Genomic DNA, 16,297 nt, shown 5'->3' with positions numbered 1-16,297 from the left:
TCTCTAGGTCTGTACATCTAAACTGAAACCCATCTAGCCATACAATTAACTTACACTGAAGAAGATGACTTTGATAGCCGAACCACCTCAAATCTGGCCCCTAGTTTTCTTTTTTTTGTTGTTGTTGTTTTTCAGCAGTATATAGCACTATATAACCCAATCTTGTCATCTAGTACATTTGTGGAGCTCCTGTTTTTTCATGTTAAAACAGTGCTCCTCTCTTCCCTACCCCCCAAAGTCGCTTCCATCCCTTCCTTTCTCCACTTCTTTTGGCTGTCTTGTCTTTTCTCCATTTCTTTCTAAGTGTGTCCGACCTGGCAAGCTTCCTTCTCTCTTTGTTCCACAGTTCCGATGGCAAATTGATTTCGACAGTGTGAACACAGACAGGCTATCAGACACAGACACAACTCCGGATAGCACAGGGGTTGCACCCCTCCCTTCCCAGTTTCCCCTCTAGCCTTCCCTACCCCCCTCAAAACAATCCTAACACGTGCCTCCACGCACCCCTCCTTCAGTGGAAGAAGGCCGCTCTCATCCCTCCTTTCTGTCCTCTCTTCCTCCCCTGCGTGTTGTCGCCGGGGGGCCATAGTGCCGGTGGCGTGTGGTGGGTCGGGGGGGACTCTGACAGAGAGAGCCAGAGGGCGCTCCATCTGCTCGCCTCGCACCTTTACAGACACTGAGCTGCTCTTCGCCTTGCCCGCTGCCTCCGTGGACTTCTCCAAATGGACTCCTCTCCCATGCATGTGCACAAGTTCTGCAACTGTTGTGTTTTTATGATGATGATTATTTTTTTTAAAGGACATCATCATGTAAAAGTGCCAAAAGCTATGTCGATATTTTCAAGCAGCTCTCCTTCCATAAAAGAAACGTGCCCTTTGTCCTTTTCTATACGCTGTGGACTGGCACTATTGAAGCTCTCGCTCACCGCAGAGCCTTGTATTCTCTTTATGGTTCAGTTGTGCGGCGTGTTTTTTTTTCTCTCTGTGTTTTGTAGAGCGTTGTGTGCTTCCACCGTGTCTTTAAGCAGCGCGACGTGCAGCCCAGAGGGTGTGTCACTTTTAACATTGTGGGATTGATTTACATTACTGTCCACACTTCTCCATTATTATTTCTGAAAGATCTCAAATCATTAAATATGATATGCAGGCCAAGTAGGCCCAAACAGGTAGTCCAATATGATAGCACTGTAAAATATCAAAATCTAGAACAGCATGAGTAATATTACCATGCTACCACCACATAATAAAGCAAAATATAACAAGAAAATCATGATAATTACATTTACACCTGGTTGTCGTATCAAAGTCTTGTATCAGGTTTGTATCCTGTTAAACTGGAGTGTATCCTGTTAACCTTTTGATGTCAAATCCATCTCTGTTTATCCAGATTGAAAAGTAATTGCTATAATGCTCAGGATCCCAACACTGCTCTTGGAGTATTCCCTGTCCTGTACATTTTAGTGTTTTCCCTGCTCTGACACATCTGATTCAACTAATCAGCTCATTAACAGTCCTTTCTGAGTTTAGGTGGGTGTGATAGAGCTGGGAAAACATTAAAATGTGTAGGAAAGGGGGAACTCCAGGATCAGGGTTGGGAACTGGTGCTGTGTAGCATGTAATATTCAAATCAGCTCATTATACTTGACCACCAATTTCCCATGTTGTTCCTTGTTTCCAACTGTTTTACACAAAAGATGTCATTTTCAGTTCTCTTAAAGGCACCAACTTTGGTAGTAATGAACCACATGCGTTGTCATATAATGTATTGTGAAGGGTTTTGGTCGGAGTAATATGAGTAATTGTACATTATTGCCAAAGTGAAATTGTTTTCTGAATTGTGCAATTCGAGACATAAATCTGTAGCTGTAACTGCATTTTCCACGTTGGAAGAACACTTTTTATATTAAAAATATGAATCCTAATTCTTTATAATGTTCATATTTCAATAAATTTGCACATTTACAGCGCTCATACTACATTTACAAATGACTGGTTACAGTGCAATGGGTTTTGAGCGGCACAGTATTGTAACGTTGTATAGGGCAGGACCAAGCGCATGGTTCCAGAAAGCTAAAACTAAAACAAATCTCGATGTAGTGATCAAGCAAAGTGAATGGCTGAATGAGGGTTTACAAACATTACATAAGAAATGGACGAATAAATTCGTATTTATAAACTTCTCAGTGTAATCGTGATTAATAAATAATAGAATATTAATGTTGAATTCACATATGATTACCACTGTACTTAAAAGAGATGGAGGCATTTGCTATTGTATAACATTTCACCCAAATGTGTCTCAGATTTAAATCTGTTTAAAACCTCTCCTGTGTGATTGTATTTGTAATTATAACTGGATTTCTGGATATAATCCTGAGACTCAAGATGCATGAAACAACCAGGTGTAAATATAGTATCTCTCTTCTTCCCTCCCAACTCTGGTTTTTTTTTTTCCATCTCTGAGACCTGAATCTCCTTTAATTTCCATTAAAAAAAAAAAAAAAAAAAAAAAAAAAAGCTGTAAAATGTTCTCACTTCTAATCTGTTGTGTTCCAAAATGGTCAGCTGACAGATCCTCTGGAGCCATGGTGTACTTTCCTGCTGTGCTTTTGTACCTTTTGTCTCTTTTAAAATGCTTTTCTTTTTCTTGTAAATCAAATTACAATGCACAGAAATCAGTATACAGAAAACATTCCATCACACAATGCATGCTATGGAGGAACTTCAGCAACATGTTGACCTTGAATGTATTGTGAATTTTTACAAAAAGTATATATAATATATAAATATATCTATATATTAATAAAACACTTGTTCAAATTATATATGATTGTTAACTTGAATCCATGCTGTTGAATCCATGGTGTGTGTTTCTGCATTTCTGCACTACATCATTATATTTCTCATCTAATGCCCACTCACCAACTTTAGTAACAAATCCCTTTTGCAATACATAGAGAATGCTGTTTGTGTATTGTGTGTGTGTGTCTGTGTTAGAGAGAGAGGGAGAGAGAGAGAGAGAGAGAGAGAGAGAACTTAGGTTTGTGTCTTTATGTGATCATGGATTTTTTTGTCACAGTGGGATATGCTGTCTGTCTGCTGTCTGAGATGTGTGTATTAAGGTTAGCAGGAGTGATTTTAATACAGGGCTCTGACAACACCTAGAAGTTTAATATATTTTGCTGTGTAAGAGTGACTTAGAGCTGAGATTTTGTTCCCAAAATTGGTCTCATCAAAAACAAATTGGATAACTGCTATGGGCAGACTCTTCATTTTACACTATATTTTGAACCCGTCATCATTGTAGAGATGTTTTATTTACTCATGAATGAGCATAGGGTTGGAATGTCCTTCATCCATCTGAGCCAGTGCAAAACTCAAAGACACCATGCCACAAAATGAGTAACCTCCCACCATCTTACACAAAACTAACAGTCGGATATGTAGCCATGCATAATCCTAGTCTGAGCTGAGCTCCGGTACAAACCCATGGACTCTCTTTACCTTCCAGTTTGGGTCCTGAATTGTCCCGGTTCTGAGTGTACAGGACCTCCGTAAGTCACCTGCCTCCATCGCTGCTCAGCCAAACAATCATGTCCTCCCTCTCGCTCATTTTCCCTCTGCTCTCATTGGTTGTCTGGCGTATAATTGGGGAGTGGGGCTTCTCTGTTATTTCTTTTTTTTCCCTTCATTCTGTCACCGGCCTCTCTGGTTGGTTCTCTTTCCTTGTGGTGTAATTTGTACCAGCCAATCAGACAGGTCATTGGTTGCCAGAAGGTGGTGTTTTCATGGAGGCAAAATGTTGGCACTGGAGGTAACTCGAAATCTAACTCTCATGCATGCCTATCAATGCCTAACAAATGTACACACTAGCACTTAGTCGACAACGTCTTGTTTCATTTGCATGCTTGCTCAAAACACCCTCCATAGAAAAAGTACTTTTGTTCATAAGTATATGTCAAATGAATCACTGTATGCCTTTCAGCAGTACTCTTTATCTTGACCAAATTCACGTATAGTTTGTAGTTTGTAGTGCATAGATTTAAAATTTGCCTGCTAAAGTGAATGGCACGCCCATGTGCACCGTTTCACACATTGATAATATTTGTTGACCCCCCTCTTCTTCCAGTGACCGCTCCCTGGAGGTGTACCTCAGATCAAGCTTGATGGACGGCCACACAGCTCCACTCTTCTACTAATGCGGCCTGTTCACAGGCCTGCTCTCTACCACCTGAAATAATACACCGAGCCACATGCTTAAGACTCTATAGGGCAACTGGGGATAAAGCCCTGGATCCATAACTCGGGGTTCTAGAAATTAAACAAGTGTTCTGTATAGCTTCCTAAACATTGCTGTATAGTTCTGCAGAAATGTCATCTTCACTCTAAACTGCTCTGAAGAGAAATTAACTGTGTATGTTTGAAAGGTTTATAGATCAGTACTCTTATTGATTCAATCCCATTATGGTGATATACAGTCATATGTGATGTGATGGTTAAGGGTTTTGATACAAAATTAAGAAATAATTCAGAAAAAAGCTAGTCACATCAAAAGGCACATGGCTTACCCTTGTGAAAATGTAATGATTGAGTATAGATTATTTTAATTCTTTTTTCTTTCATCCCTTATTATTATCTGTTGCTACAGTAGGCCTTGGCCTTTTTCATCTTAAGTTGAGGTAAGATTAGTGCTTCAGTTTATATTAGATATTGAATAAAAAGTGATCTTATTTTCACTCTGTAATTAAGGCTCCCCTCTGCCCCTGCTATAGCTGCTGTAAATTGAGGCTTTATTTTGGGGCACTGGTGGCTCAGTGGCTCTGGGCTACTGATCACTTCAAGTCCCAGCAGTACCAAAAACCACTGTTTGGCCCTTCAGTATGTCCCTTAACCCTCAAATGATCAACTGAGTTGCAAGTTGCTGTGAATAAAAGCATTCGCCAAATAAATAAATGTAAATGTACTTTGGCAAAGACTCCATCTGGCGCCTCTATACTGTGGACACTTCAGTAATGAAAGTGTCACTGCACTCGTCTCTATTGCTTCAATATAAAGCTAGCAGTTTCTCTGTATATTTCCTGGCAGGGAAGCCTGTATAATGTATTTTCCACCAGGGGTTTGTGCCTTCTACTGCTTTAGGTGTTTTAGCTTTAAAATAAAAAGTCCAGATGTTCATAGGCAAAGGGGAAGTATTCAGAATTTTGTATTGATGTTTGCTTTTTAGTTTCTTTTCATTTTTAATTTTATTATAGACACCACAAAATGATGAAATTTTTGTGTTGTTGATTAACTACTTAGAAAAAAAAATTCAATATAAACAATACTGTTTGTTCTCTCACATTATTACTGCTTCTTAAAAATTCAGAATTAGATGTGTGGGCTTATGAGCACATGCACAATTGCTTAAAATGTACATTTAGTGTAAATAGATATTTTTCTCAATTTGCTTGACAAGTACATCTTCAGTAAGCGCTTCATCCTGGTCAGGGTCATGGCGGGATCCGGGGCAATCCCAGGAACAATGGGCGCGAGGTGGAACCCTGGATGGGACGCCAGTTCATCACAGGGAACCATGCACACACACACATTCACATACTCATTCACACCTAGGGTCAGTTAGAGTCTCCAGTCACCTACTACCATGTTTTATGGGATGAGGGAAACTGGAGAATGGGGAGGAAACCTACACAAACACTGGGAGAACATGCACAGAAACTGTAATGCACAGACAGTAACACAAGCTTAGGATTGAACTGAGGACCCTTGGTTGCACTACCGTGTCACCCACGTGTTAAATTGTTAATTAAAAAATACACTTATCTGCATATCTTGCATCACTCTTGTGCTTATTTCAAAAATATTCTAACTACTGGAGGTCAGAACTCCAGCAGATGTGAACTTTTAAGATTTAAATGTTATTTGTTTTTTGTGGGGGTTTTTTTTTTTTTTTTAGTTGTATATGACATTTTCTCTAATACACAGAGCATCGCTTGTTCTGTGCTGAAAACAAACATTACAATCCTATAGAAAAATGATGCAGTCGACTCTATGAATTGTGAGAAATAGCTTAAAATACTCATTATGCTTGAAAATATTTTGGTTTCATGATCTCATTTTTTTCTTAACACCTTTATATTGTTTAGATATAGGTGTCATTTTGAAAACTTGCAACTTCTAGTTCTAAATCCTACTTAATCTTGAAAGCTTTTGTGTACTTGCAGTAGTGTATCCTGGTACTGAGTGTACCATCAAGACAGGAAACATCACTGGATGTCTGATTGGAATTGCACAGCATTGGGAGAATGAATGTTTGTGTGAAAAGCCTATGTTTTTATAACATGTCCAATCCATTTTGGCTTTGTCTTTGTTCTGTTCATTCTTATTTATGTTGATGCATTTTACTAATACATATTTCTGTTCTTTGTGAAATAAAAAATGGATGAAATCAAGTGCACATTGATTCTTAATTAGCACACCAGTACCCAAGCATTTAAAAGAATTGGAAACAGGCCACATAAAACATTGTTTGGGTGGAATATTAAGTGGATCAACATTAAGCATTCACCCAATTTGGAAAAGTAAGTGGTGGTACCAAATAATAGGAGGTGGGGAAATAGGAGGTGGTCTGTCAGAATGACCCTAGGCATCTGTGATTTCAGTTTAGTATTAACCCTTTGCTACAGCAATATAGCCATCTAAAACTACACTTTTCTACTTTTTCGACTAATGCAGCAGCCCAAATATGGCTAAAATTCACCCAGCATAAAAGCTAATTCATTGAAGGGAAAAGGAATGATATGTGAAAAGACACACATTTGCTTCTGGTAATGGTTTCTTTCGGTTCATACCGACTTGATGTTGGTGAACTTTGATCTGTGAATCACAAGCTTCAGTGTTGTGAGCCAGTAGAATTGACGTGGGTGGGGCTGTGGGCTCTTCGGTCAGTAAAAAATGGATGAGCTGCTAATTTTTAAGTAGTGGTCACATTGGACTTTTGCCTCGCTGTTTTCCTACTGTTGCTCTGTTGGCACCCATCAGAAAAAATAGCCATCTTGTCCATCCACATGCACTAGGGTTTTTGTGTTAAAATTTTCTCTCTCTGCCTGCTAGCATTTTCTTGTTAGCAATGTGGTAAATTTCATGTGACAGGGGAGAATTAACTAATAGACTGGATTGTCACTGACTAAACTGGGAGGAGCAGCAGAGTATCTTTAGTCCATATTTGGCAATACTGGATGCTACATATGGACTAATGCACACCTCGATCAGTTCTCATGAAATTCTCAGCCTTAATATGTGGCTTGTAACTATAGCTTATATAGCATATAATGTATATGCACGCGCGCACACACACACACACACACACACACACACACACACACATATATATATATATATATATATATATATATACATATATATATACACACACACACACACACTGGCTAAGTCTAGATGATGTTACGGAAACAGCGAAACTTGTTAACCTTCTGCAAAAAAAGAAAAAAGTTGTATTACAATTAAACACCTGACACATAAGGACAAACTATTGGTTTGTTTTAGTATTATTTTTTAATACTACAGTCAGCATGGAGTGGATTGAAATGAAACAACAGCCATGGTGCTACCACAAGTGCAGGAACAAACACACCACACACCGTACTGTAACAGGATGATTCACTGAGCTCCTGATGATCAGGTATCACTTTGGCAACTCGAAACAGTCATCTATCTGTCCTCTATAAAGTACTGATATGTGTTCCAAAAATAGTACAGTGCTGCAGGATTGTACAGATTACAAAACACCTGTTAAAGAGGTCCAGTGTATACTGATGCCTGTTTGAGAATATTGGCACAGTAATAAACTATGGGTGTGGCCCAGTGGTGCTGGGTTGAGCATGACTGTGCAGCTGTAGTAAGACCAAGTAACATACATCATTACAGCATTTTAAGTGAAAAATGTTACCGAGAACTTACAAGAACTTAGTGTCGGATCACTAGCACAGACATGTAACTGAAGATGGACAATGTATGAGAAAGACAGGAAGTCCACAGGCATTTATTTGACAGGTGTTTTGTTTTACACTTGTTTCTGTCATTATACTGATATGCTCTGCTAAGTTTTCTCTAACAATACATATCCAGCGTCTTCCAGCATTATGAGGTACCATTTATAGGAGCTGTTCAGAGAGCTGCCAGTGGCTGTAATGAGCCTCTTTATTTTAAAGGACATTTTTTGCAAATAACTTATAGGTAGTAAGCAACCTATCTGTTACACTAAGTCATGTTAACACTTGGTGTACTTTAAATAAATTTTTAATTTTTTAAACTGTATTACAAAAAGCTGTCCTGGAGCATTTTAGGTGTGGAGTATTACTTCCCAGTAATCACAGTCTTCACCTACACTCTTAGAAAAAAATTCCATCTTGCACCCTCTTTGGTTTGTCCCTCTGGGGAACCCTTAAACATTTCTACCTGGTCCAAATAGAAATGTTAGAAAACTAGAACTCACTCTTTTTTTTCTAAGATTGTATGAGAAAAGCTGAAAAAATCTCAGCAAATTTGCATAAAAGCAATCCTAAAAGACATCCTAGCTGTAATTCAATATTTCAGTCTGCAGGTCATCCGACTGAAATTTGAGGTTATTTGGCAAATCTGTGGAGTTGTCCTTTAAAATTTGCATCTTAATCAGTTATGCAGTATTCAGTGAAGTTACCTGATCTGATATCTCTTCTCTCTCTCTAGTTAAGGCTCTTATACAGCCATATTACTGGCAAATATTGGAGTCTTCTGTTACGACAAAAATCCCATCACTGTGTAGTTATAGCTCACTGATACTAAAGACTAATGTGATAATCCCAGCATATGTAAACATATAATAAAATGCTAAATCCCTACCTCAACAGACATGGAGATGAAAGTTCACTTGCATATAAAGGTGAACATCAGGGACAGGAATCAGACTGGGATACATTTTAACGGTATCTGTATAAATAGACAAGACAAGCATCCTGACATTGTTGATGGAAACAAATTTGCACATAACCTCCAGGCTTCAACAAAGAAAGTGCATTTACGTAATATTTTCCACATCCTCAGGGTTGTATAGCAGCACAGAGGGGAAAATGGGGAAAAGTGAGGAAGCATATTATATTAAACACAAGTATCTTCATAATGTGGCTTAAACTTTCATGCCGTACCAATTTTTTTACATCCTTCAATACAATTTACCTGAGCCATAATATTTTAGCCTAAAGTGGTCAAAAGCGATTGCCTCCATGGAAAATGGTTTCCAACACTGGTACACAATTCGTTTGTAGTTGACAGAAGTTGAATGTTATTTGATTTGGGTTGTCTTACCAAGACTTTAGCTTTTTTCATTTACTTTGCAGTTAAAACCAACATCTGGAAGATCTGACCAATGATTGATGAGTGCACTGTAAGTAAGCCAGTGAGGATTACAGCAATGTAATGAATACCTTTATGGTTGCTACAGTTTGTAATAAAGTGATTTGTTGCAATATGAGTGCTGATACTGAATGTTGCAAATAATCTTATCATCTTAAATATGCATACATAAAATTTTCCTTAGAGATTTTTCTGAACTTTTAAATGCTGTCTATAACAGACAATGTCACTGCCAACCTCTGGCTCAAGACACAAAGAAAGGGTTGGCTAATATAATTCAATTACAGCATGAGGCACTGTCTTCCGGATTCAGAGAACCCTCGTCCAGAACATTAAATAAACACCAAAGAGGATCTAGAGCCGGATCAGGCCAAAAGGAAATCTGGATGCGTTCTCATGCCTGGTCTCCATCTGAACAGCTACCTGTGTGGAGATAACAAGAGTACAGAGCATGATGTGCAGCACAGAAAAAGAAACATTTTATGTGTGGGTTGTGTAGCAGACATGTACACCACATATGGCACAATGCCTTTGTGTAACTCACATGGCTGGAGGATACTGAGTGGTACTGACCTCCCATGGACTCGATGTCTGAGTCAGACACATGTGTAATAGAGAAGCGGGAAACACTGAAGCGGGAACACTGGGATGCTGGCTTCTCCTCAGGAAGTTTGACCGGAGAATTTGGGGGAGTGCAGATTTTGTCAGAGGCAGGTTCTACGGTTGAAGCATTGGGCATCAATGGAAAGTCATTCTCCCACTCTAAGGTCCCACCTGTTTAGTGAGAGGATCTATTATTTTTATAGCAATAGTAATGTTTTTTTTTTGTTTTCATTTCTTACCATATAGCTACAGAGTATATGCAAAAAAGCTATATATGAAATATGCAAATTTGATTTAGGTGCGTAAAACTTACTATCTTCTAAGACATTCCCATTTGAGGAATTATCAGTGTCACTGACTTCCTTCTGTGATGGATGTTCCTTACACTCTGCTGCCTGGCCGTTCGGTTCTATCCCTGGAGGAAAGGTGTATTCTGCCAGTTCACCTGTAGGGCTGTCCTAGAACACAAATATACTATTTCTCAGATATAAAAAGTCACTGTTAGTAACTAGTCCAGCTACATTTCTGTCACAAAATGCACAAGATGCAATGCAGCTGACCTGGTCAAAAAGGAACACAGTGACATCATCAAAGAAGGAGACAGCTTTCTTCTTGCGTTCTAGCTCATCGCAGAAGGACTGTGTGAGGAGGGATGGCATTTTGAGGAGGCTACGCAGGTGCCTGGTGCTACTTCGCTCACTCACCACCACCATCGGAACAGTGGTGAATTCCTCCTCGCTCTCCTCACTCTGCTCTTGGACATCGTAGCTACGCAACTCTTCGTCCGACTCATCGCTGTCATCAGAGTCTTCCTCTTCCTCACAATTCCCCAGGGGTGCTGGTATGTCCAGGTTCTCTGGTAAGGCAGGCAGAATGTTGTCCAGAGAACTATCCCGCTTAACATTCAGAAGAGCTTCATCTACCACCTCTGCTTTTTCCTCCACTCCTTTATTCTCCTCATTTTTCCCATCCATCTGACAGTCTGGATTGTCTTCCCTATTCTCACAGTTCTTGACTTCCAACATAGTGGAGGCTGAACCCAGGGAGTCTGCAGATGAGAAGCCCACGCTAGTACTGTTAACTTGGTCCTCCATGGTGGTGGCTTCCTGTGTTGTGGATGAGCCCTCAGAAGCCATGCTGGAGAAGCATTCAGAGGCTGGCTCTTCTCCAGAGTGCTCAGATTCCACTCCAAGGCCATCATCTGGAGCAGACTCTTTGGTCAAACATCCCCCCATCTCTGGAGGAAATGGGGCCAACGCTGTAATCACTGGACCTGATGCAGGAGATGAACTTAGATCAAACTCCATGTTCCTCCTCTCAAGACACGACTGTTTGACACTCAGCAAACCATTAGCTTCATTTTCTATCATGCTTGGAAAATGATGCTGATCTTCTTTCTGACTCACTGGGCAGCCCCCCTCTCTCCCAGCCTTCTTAAGAGAGTTGTCTTTTACAGGTTCTTTTCCAAAGAAATTATCCAATTTGTTGTCAAAGAAGATGCTGCCTCCTTCACAGGGACTTTTTTCATTTTCTGCATCGTAGTCTGAAAAATAAGCGGAGTCTCTGTATTGATTCCTATTGCCCAGGCTTGTCAGCTTAAGGGTACTATTGCTAGTTGGGGTCAAATCATTTTCTCCAAGGTCCATCTGAAGGACCATTTCATACTCTGATTCCACACTTGTACTGAGAACTGGTTTTCCCTCCAAGTCTTTCATGACAAACTCAGGTGACTCATTGTTTTCTGTGTCATAACCACTGTCCAGTGATTTGGGCTGAATGGATGTGTGGTAAGCATCTGGACTGAAGGCTTCACAGGGGCTGCTACTTGAGGCAAGGTCTATAAATTCCTGAGGGTCTTGGTTTCGAATCTCTCTATGCAAGGGTATGTGTGCTAGGTTAATGTCTCCAACTTCTGCAAAATCAATAGGAGAGTCTGCAAACACCTCAGAAATAATTTCAGTAACATCACCATCACTGCAGTCATCAATGTTTACCAGGCTGATGCTGTCCACTGTATGACAGCACTCAGAGACACACTCAGACAGAGTTGCAGGCATGACTGTAGGACCAGCTGACTGCACTTTTATGTCTTGTGCAGGAGTTGTGCTTCTGTCTTTAGTCACTGATTTCTCAGCTACAAGAGAAAGAGGATTGCTATTTGAATAATCCCTTATAGTGAAGTGTGTCATATTCTCTCTGATATGCAGATGAGGAGTGTTCTTCTGGGCTGGATGTATAATTTGGTGTTTTTCTGGGGCTGATGACTCTACCATCTTCTGATCCTCAGAGCAGAGTTGTATATATGACACACACTCTGTGTATGAATCTGTGTATGAAAATGCAATGCGTGAATGCTGTTTAAATGTATCGGAGGGATTACTTGGAGAATTTTGCCTGGTAGTTATTGTCCCTGGCCTTAAGCTCTGGGCACTGGAGGAAGTTGTGGTATGGTGTACATCAAGATAGGTGTCAAGAAACCCCCTTGTTTGTCGATCATCAAAGTTTAAAGTGTTGTTATTTGTGGAATGGTTTGAGGCCCAGTTAATTGTTTCACTCTCAGTAAAATGATTGATGTCATCCTCTGGATCAGCAGCACCCATAAGAAGACAATCAGCAGCTTCAACATCAACAGTTATATTGTGTGGCCTGGGAATATTCTTCGGTAGGCTACCCATCATATCATAATAGGCCTCATTGGCCATATTTGTTTCAGCAGTCCTCTGGTTGGCTTCAAGGTAGGGGTCACACTGTCCCAAACTGGGGCTGCTCAGTGAAACTGATATGCCATGTGGAGTTTCTTGTACACCTGTATTGTGTAAGCTCCCAGACTTAAGACAAGACTCAGATTGTTGGCCTCTTTTCAAAGGAACTTCCTGTTCTCCTGAGGGTGTCAGTTCACAGTGCAATCTATCTCGGTCACTGGGGGAAAAGTATTGATTTAATTGTTCAGCAGAATCCACATGGTTCAGATCTTTTCTCTGAGGTGGCTCCACACTGAGGCCAGTAGTTGGACTAGCTTGTGAATCATTGATAATGCTATTAGAGTCTTTTGCTCCTGACCAGTATGTGTTTGTATGAGCCTCAGTAGGACTTTTTATGTCAGCCATGGAGAAGGTACATTTGCTGGCCTCAAGTTCTGGACTGTAGTCAAGAGTGGCCTCCTCCACACTGATATTGCACTCTACAGGTTCCTCAATGCGAATATAGTACTCACTGCTAACAGACGGACTGTGTGCACTCAACACTGGGACCACACCTGGGTAATCTGACTTGTATTGGGATGGAGAAACACCCAGAGTGAGACTCTCCCCTTTGCAGCTTCCTGTGGAACTGCTGAGGGGATAGTATATGTCCTGATAATGTGGGTTGCTACTTCCTAGAGGCCCACTTGTAGATGAGGAGCAGTATGGCTGTTCAGCTCTGGCCTGTTCCCACTTGTACTCAAAGTTGAGCCCATCACTGGTCTCAGTGACTGTTAGTATTTCATCACCATTCTCAGACTGGAAACTGTCAACCATGGAGAAGTGCTCCAGCAGAGGGAATGAGGAAGTAGATGAGGGTACCTCTAGGGCTGGGGTTCTCTGGGAACTGCCTGTGTCTAGACTTGGTCTAAGGGAGTTCCAGCGTTTCTCAAAGTCCTCCTCTGCCTCACTGGTACCTTTAGCACATAGATAGTTCAACAGCAGGTAGACCTCTTCCACAACAGGCCGCTGCTCTGGTTGCAGCCAGCAGAACTGCATTACTTCATACCTGCTCATACACAAAGAAAAATGCACAATTCTTAGGATTAGAAAGAAAACTGCAATACCTGAATTATATGAATGCTTGGGCAATCATACAGAAGCATACTGTGTTTACTTTGGTTACAGTTGCAAATGGTAAGCCAGCACCATGGCTATTTATAGAGTGCATAAAGACCAAATGCTCATATAATGATGAATTGACAGAGAAAGCAGGATTTTATTCACACAGTATGTCAATATTTGCAACTTCAGTATCTTGACTACATGTATAATGAATGGCATTGTGTGGGACCAGAATTAATGATCACAAACTTCTAGGAAAAGCTAAATGTATGATTGATTGGACTGTGAAAGAGGAAAATGAATGACTAACCACAGACCTGAGCACTATTGATTTGTTGGCTTTGCAAGGGAGAAAATGGAATGAACACTCAAGAAGTCTCTGATAGAAAATATATTCACTGTGTTGATAGTATTTATTTTAGGGATAATTGATGACTGCTCAGCTTGCCTGTGGTATGTTTTGTATGTGGTGATGGGAGAGTAATGATTGTCCAGCACATGGAGAATAGAAGGTCATTAACCAATGGTGGTGATTATGACTCGGGAGCTGAAATGACTCACCAGCGTTCAGACAGGGGGACTTTCAGCAAAGGCTTTGGCAGCTTCAGTTGCTGCTCTTTCACTGCATATGTCAACACCTGCCTGTCTGTGTAGTGTCTGTATGGCTGGCTCCCCAGCTCAAACAGCTCCCAGATTGTCACACCCAGTGACCTAAGTCAGAAAAATGCATCTATATTCTGGCATCATGAAAGGTATGTTAATCCTTATGTTCAGTGATTAACTTGTAAGGCACCTCTCACCAGACATTGCTGGCCTTTGTCTGGTCCACTACTAACAAGTTGCCATGGACCTCATCAATGAGCTCTGGGGCGATCCAACGCAGTGGCACCCAAATCTGATCTGCCGTCACAAAGTAGTCATCCTAGCAGAGACAGAGGCACAAATGTGGAATAAAGCGATGGACTGAATAGAGGCTGATGTAGCTGTGTCATCACAACAGCATTAGCACTCCAATTCAGCAGTCCCTGTTCATGTATTCCTGACTCACCTTGTACCTACTGTGAGAGAGGCCATAGTCTCCGATCTTCACGGACATCTCTGAAGTAAGGAGACAGTTCCTGAGAGCCAGGTCGCTAAGGTTACACAAACATTCATAGTCAGCAAATGAAGTTGAATGTTCATTAAAAGTCTAATATAGATAAAAGTCTGATCATTCTTTTGAATGGTTTGCATGCCATTCAGAGATTCCGATGAACAACAGGTTCACCTCCAGCAACAAAATCACTGATGCTGGAGTCTGTAAGAGGCACTCAGGCAGCATCAGGATATTGTTACAAGAAGAGACCAAAAGACAAGGGCTGAAATCCACACTCTAGACTGGGACAAAATGGACCAAAGAATCAGCTAACAATGTGGGCATGTTTCTCCTCACCTGTGAATGTAATTATGTTTGTGGAGGTACTGAAGCCCAGAGGCAATTTCACACGCCATTTGTTGGAGGATGAAAGGGTCAGGGGTGGCTGAACCTGCTGCCCGGCAGCTACGGAGGTATCCTTTGACATCACCCTGAAACCAACCAAGGACTACTCATCTGCAAAGTTATGATCAGCAATAATATACCACACTTCAAGGGGTGCAAAATATATATTTCAAAGTGCATTTAATGTCAATTCTACTAGAGCTGTGATTAGCCACTTGAACAAACTGACCTCATACTGACCAGCAGAGGGAGCCTCATTCCCTCAAAAATACACATATACATGGGGCAGGGAATGCAGAACTGCTAGGTCTGTGGGTATTTATATCATTCAACTTGCATACACCGGTCTAGTAGAACAATGTATGTACTGTATGTATATGTGTGTGTGAGAGACAGGGTGAAAGACAATTACCAGAGGGCAGTATTCCATAATCAGCAAATAGGGTGTGACATCTGTGCACTGGGCCAGACATTGCAAGAGGGCAGGATGCTGCAGAGTACTGTATCATTTATACACACACATCAGTATAAGTCCTATTATTAGAAAGTGGAATTATACATTTGAAAATTTTATAAAATAAATGGTGATAAAAATGAGGATATGAGAAAGAATGAAGAGAAGATATTAAGAGTGGGGAAAAAGAAGACAGAGATAGAGTAATGACAGTGGATTCAGACCGGTAAGGTAGAGCTTCTTCCAGGAACTGCGTCTGCTCCTGTATGCTGGCACTGGCTTTCAGCTCCTTCACCACCACCTGTGTGGTGCTCAGTCCAGCATTCACCTCCCCCAGAAAAACCTGAAAACCAAACACACACAAACTTATCAGAGATACAGTAGACTTTCATGAACCATCCTGTGGACGAAGCAGCAGAGATTTACAAGTGTGTAGATTATGTGGAATTCCCCATACCCTAGCAGTTCCCATGTTTAAGGCTTAGAAGCTGCCTTCCATAGAACAGTAGCTTTGAATGATATTGTATATAATTACACACACATTCCA

At 40.8% G+C, this 16,297-nt stretch overlaps 2 protein-coding genes across 11 annotated transcripts in view; one reads left to right on the top strand and one right to left on the bottom strand.

Moving 5' to 3' along the window:
* Positions 1 to 6,448, top strand: part of baiap2a (BAR/IMD domain containing adaptor protein 2a) — a 72,575-nt gene extending 66,127 nt beyond the window's left edge. For 3 of the 8 annotated variants that reach the window (XM_053239123.1, XM_026916570.3, XM_053239122.1), the window contains 2 exons: positions 3,511 to 3,553; positions 4,129 to 6,448. In XM_053239123.1, the coding sequence (XP_053095098.1) occupies positions 3,511 to 3,538 (28 nt within the window). In that variant the 3' untranslated portion in view covers positions 3,539 to 3,553; positions 4,129 to 6,448. Of the gene's footprint in view, positions 1 to 346; positions 2,823 to 3,510; positions 3,554 to 4,128 lie in introns of those variants that run through there. The other 5 variants (XM_026916572.3, XM_026916571.3, XM_053239124.1 and 2 more) reach the window with 2 other exon arrangements.
* A 1,100-nt stretch (positions 6,449 to 7,548) lies between these two features.
* aatka (apoptosis-associated tyrosine kinase a) overlaps positions 7,549 to 16,297 on the bottom strand; it is a 42,264-nt gene continuing 33,515 nt past the window's right edge. For all 3 annotated transcript variants that reach the window (XM_026916454.3, XM_026916456.3, XM_053239244.1), the window contains 10 exons: positions 15,975 to 16,093; positions 15,709 to 15,796; positions 15,249 to 15,382; positions 14,865 to 14,949; positions 14,617 to 14,738; positions 14,378 to 14,527; positions 10,571 to 13,760; positions 10,324 to 10,468; positions 9,981 to 10,181; positions 7,549 to 9,830 (listed from right to left, as the gene is read on the bottom strand). In XM_026916454.3, coding sequence (XP_026772255.3) covers positions 9,802 to 9,830; positions 9,981 to 10,181; positions 10,324 to 10,468; positions 10,571 to 13,760; positions 14,378 to 14,527; positions 14,617 to 14,738; positions 14,865 to 14,949; positions 15,249 to 15,382; positions 15,709 to 15,796; positions 15,975 to 16,093 — 4,263 coding nt within the window. In that variant the 3' untranslated portion in view covers positions 7,549 to 9,801. The remainder of the gene's footprint in view (positions 9,831 to 9,980; positions 10,182 to 10,323; positions 10,469 to 10,570; positions 13,761 to 14,377; positions 14,528 to 14,616; positions 14,739 to 14,864; positions 14,950 to 15,248; positions 15,383 to 15,708; positions 15,797 to 15,974; positions 16,094 to 16,297) is intronic.

This window comes from Pangasianodon hypophthalmus, chromosome 13 (genome assembly GCF_027358585.1).
Source record: "Pangasianodon hypophthalmus isolate fPanHyp1 chromosome 13, fPanHyp1.pri, whole genome shotgun sequence".
In the NCBI taxonomy this organism is placed as follows: Eukaryota; Metazoa; Chordata; class Actinopteri; order Siluriformes; family Pangasiidae; genus Pangasianodon; species Pangasianodon hypophthalmus.
This window is presented reverse-complemented; position numbering and strand designations above follow the sequence as displayed.